The sequence below is a fragment of the Schistocerca nitens genome, chromosome 7, assembly GCF_023898315.1.
Source record: "Schistocerca nitens isolate TAMUIC-IGC-003100 chromosome 7, iqSchNite1.1, whole genome shotgun sequence".
Lineage (NCBI taxonomy): Eukaryota > Metazoa > Arthropoda > Insecta > Orthoptera > Acrididae > Schistocerca > Schistocerca nitens.
Window position 1 is genome coordinate 322419596 of NC_064620.1, and position 14571 is coordinate 322434166.

Below are 14571 nucleotides of genomic sequence, written 5' to 3' on the forward strand. Positions count from 1 at the left end.
CTGTTTCATATAATCTATTGAATGTTTCACTCTTTTCAAAGTATTTCTCGAAAAAACAAAAAAATAGCCTAAGGGCCAGTTTCCAAGTACTTTGCACATAGGTTTACATACAAATTTAAGACATTTCTTTAAGTATTAAGTGAAGAATTTAGGTTGTTTTTATAACACATATATTTAGTAGTGTCGTATCTACTCAGGCAATTAAAGGTTTTAAGTTCTATCTTTTATTTCCTTTCAAAACACGTAAGGTACATATTGCACATACACGATCTTAGGCCTAATTTTTAAGGTATATAAGTTTTGATTTTTGACGTTAGTTTAAGTGCATTACCTTGTTGTATTAATAGTATACACGTATACAAGTGTTCCACATAACTTTAGTGACTCTTGTGGCCTGTAGTTAATAGAATATTACTGTTATTGCCTACAGAAATTTTGTAAAAATATTGCAAAAAACCATGAGTGAGAATGTTTGAGCTGCCATGGAAGAGTCAGTCCTAGGCTTCTGTCCAGCTGTTGTGGCAGATGGTCACATTGGGGTGAATATAGTATCATGGGCATTGGGGAAGTAAATGGATCTCTTCCATGGTATTGCAGATTATGTTCAAGGGATAGGAAAATAGCGGAATGGGAAGGAAAGAGCCCTTCAGGCTGAACTGAATAGTGTTAGGGAGGAACTGATGAGGTCAAGGGGGAAGAAGGGTGAAGACAGGTGGAAAGTGGTAGCAAGGAACAGGGGCCACAGAGAGAGAATATTATCTGACAGTTTCAGCATCGGCACAAGCAATAGATTTGCCTTGCTACCTTAGCCAAGTAAGGAAGAGGCTCAAGTAGATGTAAGCGTAATCAGCAATCAACAGACTTTCACTAGGAAACCAACTGTTTCAAAAAAAGTAGTAATTAGGAGGAAAGCTCTGATGTTAGGTAGAAGCTATGGAAGAGGTGTGGGCTAGATCCTGCAGGAAAAATTGACAGGTACCAGGTCACAAGTATTTTCAAGCCCAGTGTATGTCTTAGCCAAGTGATAGAGGATGTAGGATCATTGTGCAAGGGTTTTACAAAGCAGGATCATGTTCTGGTAGTGGATGGAGTGGGAAACAATATTGATAGGGATCAGCGTTACAATATTGAGTGTAACCTGGTAAAAATAGCATCTGCAACGAACCATACAAATGTTGGCTTGGTTACTGCTTTCATGCAGTATGATCAGCCCCAATAGGACAGCTCTGTCAAGAGGGTCAATATGGAACTAGATCAGCTGTCACAAGATTCTCATAAAAACACAGTGAAAAATAATGTTAGTATATTGCATCAGAATATCAGGGGATTAAAAAATAGAGTTGATGAACTTCTTGTTTCTTTAGAAGATTTAAAAACTGAGGGTGGAATAGATGTACTATGCTTGTCTGAACATCATATAGTCAAATGTATAGAAATGGTAAATTTAGGTGGATATAAGCTTTCAGCACATGTAAGTAGAGACACTATGGAGAGAGAGGAGTTACCATATATGTTCAAATCTGTAATAGTGTGCAAAATTTCGAAATTCAAATTTTTTGTGTAGAGCAACATATAGAAGCATGTGCATGTGATCTTAAACTAAACAGAGGCACTTTTATAAGTAGCAGTGTATAAATCCCCACTGGAAAATTTTCAACTATTTTTGAAAAACTTGGATTGTTTGTTGTGCTATCTGTCAGATGGAGGAAAGCAAATTGTTGTTTGTTGGGATTTCCATGTACATTTTCTGAAAGTCTGACAGAAAGCTTAACCTTGAAGTAGTACTTGGTTCTTTCAATTTGATGTCAGTTATTGATTTTTCTATTCAGGTGGTACAGGAAAGCAGCACACTGATAGATAATGTTTTCTTAGGGCAAGAAAAATTTAATAAAAAAAACTTTTCCAGTTAAGAACGGTCTGTCTGATCATGATGCATAGCTAGTTACAGTATATGATATAGCTCCATACAGTAATGCAAAATAGTCCTCCAAAATAGTGCATTCAGTTAAAGATTTAGCAATTATAGATCTTAGGGAAAGCTCATAACAGACTGAGATGAGATGTACAGGGAACCTGATTCTAATTTAAAATTTAACCTCTTTCATGATACCTTTGTGATTATATTTGAAAACAGTTTCCCTAAGAAAACAATGAAAAATAATTGTAAGAAATCATGTAAAAAGCCATGACTTACTAAAGGGATAAAAATATCTTGTAAACAGAAAATAGAAATATATCTTATAGCTACGAGGAGTAATGATCCCAAAACAGTGAAACATTATAAAAACTACAGCACTGTATTAAGAAAAGTTATTAAAAAGTCCAGAAGTATGTGCATTTGTCTGAAATTAGAACATCTGATAATAAATTAATAACAGAATATTGTTAAAAGGGAAGCAGGGAAACTGAGAGCACAGGAAGACTGTATTTATATCAAATGCAGTGAATAGTTTAACAAGAATTCAGTTGTAGAAAACATTTTTAATAATCATTTTTTAAGTGTTGTAGAGAAAATAGGATCCACCTATTCATTAGAAAATGCGATATAGCATATGCAAGAGGCAATACCTGTGCAATTTGATAAAATTCATATTTAGCCCACCTCTCCTACTGAAATTAAGAAAATAATAAATTCACTCAAAAATAAACAGAGTACTAAAAGCTTGTCCCAACAAATAAGTAGGATTTTCAGGTGCATATGTAGTAGCTCACTGAAACAGGGTATTTTTCCAGATAGACTGAAATATGCTATTGTTAAACAATTGCATAAAAAAGAGGATAGGTCTGATGCTAACAACTACCACCCAATCTCACTTCCGACGATCTTATCCAAAATTCTTGGAAAAGTAATGTATTCAAGAGTAGCATCACATATCTGTAAAAATGAAGTACTAATAAAATGTGAATTTGGTTTTCAGGCAGGCTTTTCAATAGAAAATGCTATTATATGCTATCACTGATGAAATATTAAGTGCATTGAATAACTGAACATCACCAATTGGGATATTTTGTCATCTCTCAAAGGCTTTTGATTGTGTGAATCATGAAATTCTTCTAGATAAGCTTAAGTATTGTGGTATGAGTGGAACAATGCACAAATGCTTTAATTCATATCTAATTGGAAGAATGCAGAATTTTAAAATTGGCAGTACAGATTGTCTGCAAAAATCAGCAGAGTCCTCTAACTGGGAAGGTATCAAGAATGGTGTCCCACAGGGTTCAGTCTTGGGTCGCTTATTGTTCTTAATATACAGGATGGTTCACTAACTATGGCCACCTACAAAAACTCCAAAAACATGGCAGTATCTGAAAAGTTTGTGGAACAAATGTTGCATGGGACAATGGTGGCTATAATATGACATTGGTTTTTTGTTGCTAGGTGTGGTCGCATAAGAAATACAAAGGTCAATTTTGTTTTTTATATGGTATGCTATAGTTTGGTACTTATTTTCTGATAGTGGCTATCAATACAAATCCAATGACTTGTAACAGTAAGGCCTTTGAAGCTCAACAAAGGTCAAAGAAGTGGCATGAACGTCCATTTACAGGAGGTGTTCGAAGTGATGACCATTCGTATCACTGCAGTGCTACAATCTTCTTATCACTTTGGCACTTACCAAAGCACATGCTCTGCCAATTCTCTCTCGTATATCGTGCAAATAGTAAATATTCTAAAATATTCTCCGAATACAGTGTATCCATCTAATGTACCATTTACATGTAAACAAAATTTGACAGTTTCACAATACAACACTAATAGGAATGGTAACGCCAGTATTGTCGAATAAAGTGAATGTGAATGATGTATTCCTTCGAGAAACAAGTCCATATGCCTCTCATTTACAGAGAATGCCAACGAAATTCAGTGAGAGCTAGAGACTTATACACTGAAAGATATCCTCAACGTACTCACCCTACACGTCTTACATGTGTATGATACACTGACAACAACTGGATCTTTAACACATCAGAAAGGAAAGTTACTAACGAGGAAACGGAAATTGGTGCTCTTGCAAATGTTGTTCGAGATCCTTGTCTTAGTTCACGTCAAATCGCAATGGAATCTGGCATGAGCCAGAGTAATGTTGTACGTGTTCTGCATCGCCATAATTATCATCCTAACCATATCAGTCTCCACCAAGAATTAACTGGTGCGGATTGCATGCATCACATTGAATTTTGCCGATGGGCTCAACTTCAGATTCAGAGGGCTGATACATTGATTAATTTCATTTTATTTACTGATGAGGCTATATTCACGAACCATAGAAATGTTAATTTGCATTATTGGGCAACTGAAAATCCGTGTTGGCTGCAGCAAGTTGCACACCAAAAACTGTGGGCAGTGAATGTATGGTGTGGGATTCTGGAGGACAGAATTATAGGTCCCTATTTCATCGAAGGAAATCTTAATGGTAGGAAGTACACCACATTCTTGCAAGAAACATTAGGTCTGATATTGGAAGAAATAACTTTAGGAACCAGGAACAGAATGTTGTATCAACACGATGAGTGTCCGGCACATTTTTCACTGATGGCTAGAAATGAGTTGGATTGGACGCCGAAGAGATGTGTCGTGGTGCCTCGTTTGCCAGACTTGACGCCTCTGGATTTTTTCTTGTGGGGATTCCTGAAAGACATTGTTTATAAAGATGTCCTAACTACACCTGAAGATATGCGAGAGAGAATTGTCAGAGCATGTGCTTCAATAAGTGCTGATGTGATAAGGAATAACACTCAATCCATGATAAGAAGATGGCAGCACTGCATTGATACCAATGGTCATCACTTCGAACACCTTCTGCAAATGGACGTTCATGCCACCTTTGTGACCTTCGTTGAGCTTCAAAGACCTTACGGTTACACATCACTGGATTCGTCTCGATAGATGCTATCAGAAAAAAACACCAAACTATAGCACCCCATTACAAAAAAAGTTACATTGATATCTCTGATGCGAACCCACCTAGCAACAAAAAAACCAATGTCATATTATGGCCTCCACTGTCCCAGGCAACATTTGACCCTCAAACTTTTCAGCTCCTATCAAAATTTTGGAGTTGTTCTAGGTGGCAATAGTTAGTGACTCACCCTGTATATTAATGACTTGCCACTCTATATTCATGAAGATACAAAGCTAGTTCTTTTTGCTGATGATACAAGTACAGCAATCACGCCCAAAAAACAAGACTCAGCTGAATTTCAGAATATCATTAAGTGGTTCTCTGCAAATGGCCTTCCACTAAATTTTGAGAAATTATACAATTCCATACAGTAAGTGGCATAACACCATTGATAAATATAGACTATGAACATCCTGTTGCTAGGGGGAGAATACTTAAAATTTCTGAATGTGGGCATTGATGAGAGATTGAATTGGAAGAAACACATCGATGATCTGCTCAAACGTTTAGGTTCAGCTACTTATGCTATTAGGGTTATTGCAAATTTTGGTGATAAACATATCAGTAAATTAGCCTACTATGCCTATTTTCATTCACTGATTTCACACAGCATCATATTTTGGGGCAATTCGTCATTAAGAGAGAAGTATAATCAGAAGTGAAATCAGAATAGTAGCTTGAACCCACCCAAGATCACCTTGCACACATTTATTTAAGGAACTCGGGATATTCACAGTACCTTCACAGCACATATATTCATATATGAAATTTGTTATTAATAATCCATCCCAATTCAAAAATAACAGTGATGTGCATATCTACAGCACTGTAAGAAAGGATTATGTTAACTGGTCTGGATTAAATCTCACTTTGGCACAGAAAGTGGTGAATTATGCTGCCACCTCCTGACATGTTTTGCATATTTCCTCACAGTAATGTCTTGTGGAATAATTTTCTGGGTTAGCTCATCAGTTGTAAAGAAAGTATTGATTGCACAATAACGAGCAGTAAGAATAATATATGGTGTGCACCTGCAGTTGTCACGCAGGCACCTCTTCAAAGAGCTGGGCGCTTTAACTGCATCATCACAATACATATATATTCGCTAATGAAATTTGTCAATTTCAAAAGAATAGTGACATTCACACCTACAACACCAGAGGAAAAATGACGTTTATTACGATTCTTAAATCTGTTACTCACTAAGAAAGGAATTCGGTGTGGAGCTACAAAAATTTTTGATCATTTACCCAATATTGTAAAATGTCTGCTAAGTAACAATGCAAGTTTTAATTAAGCTAAAATCATTTCTCCTTGACAACTCCTTCTGGTCAACGGACCAATTTCTGTTTAATAACTGGTAACTTGCAAAACAACTAGTTTTGCATCATGTATACATAACCTATAAATGGACTCATTCCACATCACTTTGATAAAAGAATCGTTCGTGTGATCCGTGGAACATGGAAAGACTTAACTAACGAACTAAATGTTTGTTTAATGGAGAAACAAGTTATTTGCACTGGACAGATCAGCTTGAAGAACTGCTTCAAACCACTCTTCAGAAGGACGATCATAACAATGAGAACTTAGACTCTCTGTTGTACACTACATTAAAGACCGAAAATGGAAACGTTTCTAGAACAGGATGCCTACACTAAGCACTAAGTAATGGTTCATTACCAGATATTTGGCATTAAACAGGGTACAAAACACGTACTCAAGACAAGAGCTCTTCTAATTTTTTTATCGCTATAACTAAAATCAAAAGTCAATTTATGCTTCATCTCCATTAAAATAACCCTAGTCTAAAGAAAACACTCCCAAAGGTAATACTATCAAACACACTTTTCTTCAGAAAAGGAAAAACATTTGCTTTTGACAATTCTATGACACTGTAACTGGAGTGTGTTAAGGGCATATTGCATACAGAACTTATGAGTACATACTGAAAATTAATGCCTCCAAATTTTGTGTTCTGTTCTCACTATCATCTGAGGTATTACACGTCTTGCATATTACTCGTTCAACTTTCCCACTTCTCTGAATCAAGTTGCAACTCTCTACCATTAGAGGGTTCCGAAATACAGCGTATAACTTGGCCGTGTATACCGTCATTATTTCAGTAATTGAGCAACAGTGAGCTGTAACCGAGTTTTTAAGTGAAGAAAACGTGCTTCTAATTGAAATCCTTCGCCCTTTATATGACAATACCAGACCACTCATAAGCGAAGTGAAATCTACAATAGTCTTAGTGCTTGGGTTCATGGTCATTGATCGTCCACCATACCGTTCCTGATTGGCCCCTATCCGAGTTTTATCTGTTTCCAAAACTTAGAAACACCTTCGAGGGCTTCATTTTGACAGTGATAAAGTGGTGCATGCAGAAGTGAAATTGTGGCTTCATCAACTAAGTGAAATATTCTACAATGATGGTATCAACAAACCGGGAGAAATGTGTATGTCGGCAGGAAGCTTTAAGAGTTTTCACACCAAAAATTCGTAGGCATTACTTTTCACCACTTACTCGTACATAACAAACCGGCAGTGGCCGTCAGGTTCTAATTATTAGTATCATATGCCACTATGAATAAATGGCAAATATCACATGGTAACTTTCGGTTTCCTGCCTAGCTTATAACTGTCAGCCACAGCGGAATTCACACCCCCTTGCAGAATTGGTGCATGGGATGCGCATTTGTTATTTAAGGTACTCGTAGTGCTTACCTTCTTCATTTCTTCATACGTGTTGAACAGTACATTCGGCTCATTTCTCATCTTCCAAAAATCGAGTACATGGTCCCAGAACGGAGTAAATGGTACTGTAAAACAAGAAGATGCCAGTTAAAACATGTAGTGAACGAAGCAAAATAGAATCTGCCTGAAAAAAAAATGAAGCACCCAGAAAGGAAGGAAGAAATGAGATGAAAGTTCGTGGACTGAAAATGTATATGATTTCAATGGTTACAAAATTGAGTCACACTAATAAAGAACTCAGCAGTATGAGCACACTTGTGAGTGTGACATTGCACCTCCTCTGTTCAGGATGCATGTATTGATTCGCTTGTATTCTCTCCTGAGGCAAGCTGGTCCATAACTGTTGCAAATAGTCCTTGATTCCTATTTAATGGCACTGGGAATTGCAGATGCTCCTATCCATAATCTATTGGGAACAGATCTGAGGGATCTTGCTAGCTACAGGAGTACCTCAACATCAGACAGACAGTTCATGAACGTTTGTGTCATGCGTGGACGAGAACTGTCTTGTTGAAACTAGTACATAAGGGGTAGCTCTAGAGTTCGCAGGAGACTCGTGATGTACTTTTCTGCCGCTAGAGTTCATTAAACCACTGTCAGCCATGACCTGTAGTCATACCGAATGGCTTGCCACACTGTGACCCCAGGATTAACATCACTGTGTCTCTGCAGAACACTGGGAGAATGAGACCTCTCCCCAGATCTCCAGCATACTCGCTAATTATGAGCATCCAGGGTAGTCCAAAACCGCGATTCACCACTGAACACAATTCATCAGCTGTCCATGCTTCTTGGTCAACTATAACGTCGTCACAAAAGTTTCTGTAATGATTGTAAGTACATTTAAATTCTTCTTGCTAAGGAGGGTGACATTTTCAGTGTAGTTTATGTTGCCAATATCAGTAACAAGGCTGTCCAGATTCTTCAATAACAACTACATACCAAAGCGTTTGTTGGCTGCTTTCTTCTTCTTCACTAATAGCTGGGGATGTTTAGCATTTTGAAGGAATGCATATTGCCACTTACTGCTGTCACAAAAGACTGATGATATGCAGCTATCAAGCGTCCTTTTACACTCTAAAGGTTCAACATAACAGCACTTCCAATAATATGATCTTCTATCACATCCTCTGAATATGTTTATTCTTGCAATCCAGCTATAATCTCCTAGGTCAGTTCCACTAGAGTGTGTGAGTGAGGATGGGGGGGGGGTGGAGGGGGGGGGGGCTTGCGGTTGGGTGGGGAGAGGAGGGTGCTGTGTCATGGATACCCAGGGCCTGAGAAGATCGACAAGCAACTTGCATGTTTCCTTGTAGGCTACTATATACAACTACAGAATGGACCTTGTGTTTGAACTTTATAAGTGTATTAAACCTCAAAAGACTGTGCCAGTTAGTTCTACAAGGTGTCATCTAACGAAGAAGTTGCAGTACAGTTGCTGTGTAATGTTTAACAGTGTTCTGCAGTTTGTCTACTGATGCAATAAGAATACCTGAAAATTGACTGTTGTACAATTTAATTTTCTGGGCAATTAAGAACAAGAAAAAAAATTGCGTTCTGTTTGCGAATTTTAATTATTTACCAATGAACTACTTGGAGATTCTTAACACATACTCCAAAAAGACAATATATTTATTACACAGAAGAGTTATATTAAAGTAGGAGAAATGTATTTTTCACAATCCATGTTATTGTTGTCCACATCCTCATCCTTTACACTCATCCTTTATAATGAGAATCTATGCATGACCCTCTTCATTTGAGGTCTGTATACCAATGGGGGAGATCTTCTTCTTGTTGGAAACCATAGTTCTCCCGCTGAAGCATCATAATATTTAGGAATCTTTGTAACATCTGGGCTAATCCAATGTGTTGAATACACAAAGTTGTGCAGTCCCTGTTCTCACTGTTAATGCCTGTATAAGCACAGGCAGAAGCATCAGTGGTCATAACTTGCAATATACACTCAATGTGTACTGTAACCCTGCATGTAGCGTCAAAGATCATAATCTCGTTCATTTTGACAATAAGCTGTCAGTAGAGCCCGGCATATCCAACTTTTATACCAAAACCAAATAGAAAATATAAATATTTTTTAAATGACATCCACTGCTGCAAATAATACACATTAGCAAAGATGTTGATGCTTATAGCAACACTACTTGCTGCAAGACAGTGTAAGTACCAGCGCTGGTAATGATGATTAATATATATATATATATATATATATATATATATATATATATATGTGTGTGTGTGTGTGTGTGTGTGTGTGTGTGTGTGTGTCTCTAACTAATAGTTTTTATTTTGTTTCCTTGCAGATGAAGTGAAGTAACTGCAGCAGCAACATCACATGACGCAGAAATTATGTTGTTTAGCATTAGTTACAGTGTAAACAACAGCAGCAGCAGCAGACATGTCAGTTGAGTACAATATTGGACCAGGAGTTGTATCCAGTGGTTGTATTACAATATTCACGATTTAGTGAAGCCAAAGTTATATTATCCACAGATGAAGTGTTTCGCATATGCAATGCATCAACGCAGATATTTGCTTTATCCATGGAAATGTTGACCCACCATAAGTTATGCTGGAAGAATTACAGTGCTTAACAACAAACAGTTCTCACATAACAGGAGAATCCATTTAAGAATTTAATTAGCACCAATTATGTAATACAGCAGTCTCTAGAATGTTGACTACAGTGGCAAAAACATGCCCACCGATTCTTAGACATTGTGGAGTAATCTGAGGGAGATGAATCACCACAGTCTCTCTTTGAAGCGTTAAGCCACTATCAGAAAGTATTAAACATTTCTCACACATGGCAGATGAAAGCATAAGAAGAAGAAGAAGGAGAAGAAGAAAGGAGAAGGATATACTACCACTGACTTCATCAACCATCACAATATTAGCCAATCAGAAAAGACAGTTGGGGTCAGCTGGGACTAATCGTATATGTTGGGAAAACATACAGTTCAAGAAGCACCAATACATGTTGGAGAAAAGGTGTTTGATTTGACACCCAGTTTAGTGGGCCAGGACTATTAGAGTCCTATAAACAACGAACCACAAAAAATATTTGCCAGAAGAAATATCATATGCTGAAACCTTGTATATGACTTAAATGCATAGGTGAGAGAACGCCCCAAATAGGCTGTTAAAAAGCACAAACAGTAGAAAATCACATTCTAATTATTAGATCAGCATCAACTGGTGCACTTAGCAAAGCTGAAGGAATTGACATTCTGCATAAAAAACTGAATGCATTACCTTTGAAGTGCATGTGATGGTGTGATGAAAAGTAATGATCCAAAGCTTTTATTCCTTCTTCTACGATGACAGAGATATTCACGTCAGACGTATTACTCAGTCGACTTTCCCATTTCGCTGATGCAAGTTTCAACCCTCTGGTGCAAGAGGACTGTGTCACACAGTGATGTGTAACTATTTCAGTGTGTGAGAAACTGAATGCACGAATTCGAAGAGTACCTCTACAGATTGAGCACCCTCTCCTTCAGTTTGACAATGCCCCCTGATGAAAGTTGTCATCTGCAACAGTGGGACACTTTGAGATCACTGTCATCGATCATCAAATGTGAAGTTCCGACTTAGCTCCATCCAGTTTTCACACGTTTCCAAAACTTGAACACCGTCGAGGACTTAACTTCGATAGTGATGAAGCTCTGCAGGCAGAGGTGAGTTGTGGCTCTGTCAACAAAGTCAAACATTCTAAAGCGAAGGTATCAAGAAATTTATATCTCTTTGGGAGAAACGTCTTCAGTGCCAGGGGGTCTGCGTTGAGAAAGAAATATATAGACGTGAAGACAAGGGATGTTGAATGTTAATAAAATTTATTTTATTAAAAAGCTGTAAGAGGTTCCACGTGAAAATCCAGAAGCCCTTGTATACCAGGATGACCTGAATGAAATCATCGAATACTTAAACTACACACGTCAGTTGCTGCAGGGAAAACAGCCCAAATGAATGAAATAACATAAAATATTTCAAAGCTTCAAGAAAGGTTGGGACGAAACGGTCTCATGACAAACTAAAACAGACCATAGACGCTAATTTTACAAGAAGAATTTCAAGCAGGTAAAGGAACAGTGCGGAATAAACCACTACTCAACATTCTTCCACATGAAAGCGAGTATTGTGGAACATCTGAACAGAACGATAAAAATGGTAGGAGGATGCAATTTAATCTTTGAGGTTCATACAAAATGGCTCGACATTCTGCCACAATTTATTGGGGATTATAATTGAACTAAACATCATAAAACTAAAATGAGGCCTATTGAGGTTCATGATAGTGGGTTTCAAAATACACTATACAGGCAGACAATCGTATTAAGATCGTGGATCCACACAAGCAGAAATTGAGTGCATGTGATATGCTGCGTATGCAACTTTGCTTGAGAAGGCTTACCAAGCCAACTGATTAACAGAGATATTTAGGTTTTCCAAAGTACAGTGGACAAACTCCGAGAACTGCATCTTGTGTGGATCAAAAAAATGGCCCACATTGAATCAGTATCTGTGGAACTGCCTACCCAGGATAAAAGATTCTTAATGTTTCAGAACACCCACACCAGGAGTGATGTCCTTTCGTCATATATACTGACTCTGAGTGTCTCCTAGCTCCTGTGGTGCATTGTGAGGATGGCCCCAATACTTCTCGTACTACCTTCACTAAGTGGTACATACCATATGTAGCAACATGTCAAGATATATGCTTCTATGACCCCAACCTCAAGAGATTCAAACAAAAAATTCAAATCGTACATTGGGGATAGTCATTTGAGATTGCTGCTCTCAGAGCTCGAAAAACACAAAGCAGAAATTCCACATAGAGACCACAACACCTACAGCTTGAAATATCAGTTACCATAACACATGCCGATCTTCTTCCATGATTTAAGTGGGTATGATACTCAGTTTCTTGTTGGGCACTAGGGTGATTGCGACTTGAATGATGATGAGGCCAGTGTAATCCCTGACACCGTTGAAAAAAAAAAAATTATTTTGCGAGCGGATCACGCCAAAAAAAGAAAAAAAACATTCTGCTTCCCGAATTCACTACATTTCATGCACTTGTCTCTTCAGGAACCCTGGTGAGACGATGCATCAGGATATGCATATCACCATAGCTGCATATACTGATGGTGCAAAGTTTCAGCTTTTGACAAAGAAGGGGGTCGTTCCATATTAGTACCTGGATGTGAAGGAGTGACTCCATGCAACCATGTTAGCTGTCATAACCACATTCTGCAGTAAACTCACATATACTGCCGTAACAGATGCTGAGTATGGGCATACAGTGTACGTCTGACAGGAGTTCTGATTTTAGGACGTATGTTAAATTGAACATGACAGCCAATATACAGTTGCCTCAAACTTGTTTGAGATTTTCCAGCATCTGCGCGTAGGAAAATACTCTCTGAATCCTGCCTTTTGTTACACTGTACCAAGGCTCTCATGGGACACAGTCTTAAGAACATGTGTCAAACTATTATATGTATCAATTCCGCTACGAGTTTATGAAGCCGTACTTTGCTGATCCAAATTTGCTTTATACAGACAGTTTCATCTACTGGGTGGAAAGCTGCTATCCATATGAAGTAATTGGATGCGATCTCTAAGCATTCGAGATCTCCAGATATAGGACTGATAGTACTTATTGAAAGACACCTCAAAACAAGGAAGTTATTGACCTGAGGAAAAGCGAAGTGAATGGTTTGTGGAATTTGTAGTGTTCACTTCGAAAATGTATGCATATCATAATGGCACAGGTGCCATCCAATGAAAGGGCTAAGTGTTTTGCACTGTGGAACCTCAAAGGCTCTCACATTAGAGGATTACAAGAGGTGCTTGTTCGATGGCATTGGTGCCGCTCTGGATATGGTATGCCAAGTAGTATTGCACGACAGGTGAAAGGTGAGCTGTCGCGAGATGACAACGCTTCATCTTTGTGGATAGGATTGAGGCCCTCTCATAGCCACACTTCATTTGCGAGTGACTGAGTGCACATATCTGTATGTATTTGTAAACAACGGTTGTTTGATAAACAGTGGTTGTGTGTGTCTCTCTCTCTCTCTCTCTCTCTCTGTGTGTGTGTGTGTGTGTGTGTGGTTTTTCTTCATCTTCTGCGTCCAGTTTCTATGTTCCGTATATTGTATGTAGAAATGCTCAGAAGGAAATGAATAAAAATTTAACGTTGTATAAACTGTACATAGCATTTAAGTTTTCTCTCTACTACTTTTTAGTGTATAAATGTATCGTATAGTAGTAGTACTGGATATAAGTCATCGGAAAATTTTATTGTAGGAATTTGCTTTGCGGTTTATTATAACTAAAGCAAGTACTAGTAATTTATATAAATCATTACAAGCTGAATTATTTTACGTATATTTGTAAATAAATTAATGAGAATTGTATTGAATTATTAATTTGTTATATCAATAGCATTATTTCCTAATCCTTTCACTATTGAGTGCAACAGAAATAAAGAGAAAATATTGTCAATCATAATTTGTTTACAACAAACTTGATCCTCACCATATGGTTTACAGGTCTAGAATCAAGAGAGCCACGTGTGTGTCCTAGCTATAAAGGATGAGGGGGTGTGAGGTTCCCACAATTTTAATGTGTTCCCGTTGGCTGAGAGAGATAGAAGGCTGGGAGAGGATGCCCTTCGTTTTCTAGTCAATTTTATTGCACAAGTTGCATGGGTGGGTTATGAGGTTCCATACTGACCTTGAATGTAAGCCACACAAGTGCCCAGCGAGCATGTATTCAGTATCGAGTTACATCTTGACCTTGAATATACCTCACACTATTTCCTCAGATTTTTGAGTAGGAAGACGGTGTCCCTGGGTGACTAGAATACAACTCGTCCACTGGCCTC

At 37.9% G+C, this 14571-nt stretch overlaps 1 protein-coding gene across 1 annotated transcript in view; it reads right to left on the minus strand.

Moving 5' to 3' along the window:
- The window catches only part of LOC126195334 (luciferin sulfotransferase-like), a 70815-nt gene that overhangs the window by 12006 nt on the left and 44238 nt on the right, over positions 1-14571 (minus strand). Inside the window, exon 6 of the mRNA XM_049933908.1 lies at positions 7632-7726. Within this exon, the coding sequence (XP_049789865.1) occupies positions 7632-7726 (95 nt within the window). The remainder of the gene's footprint in view (positions 1-7631; positions 7727-14571) is intronic.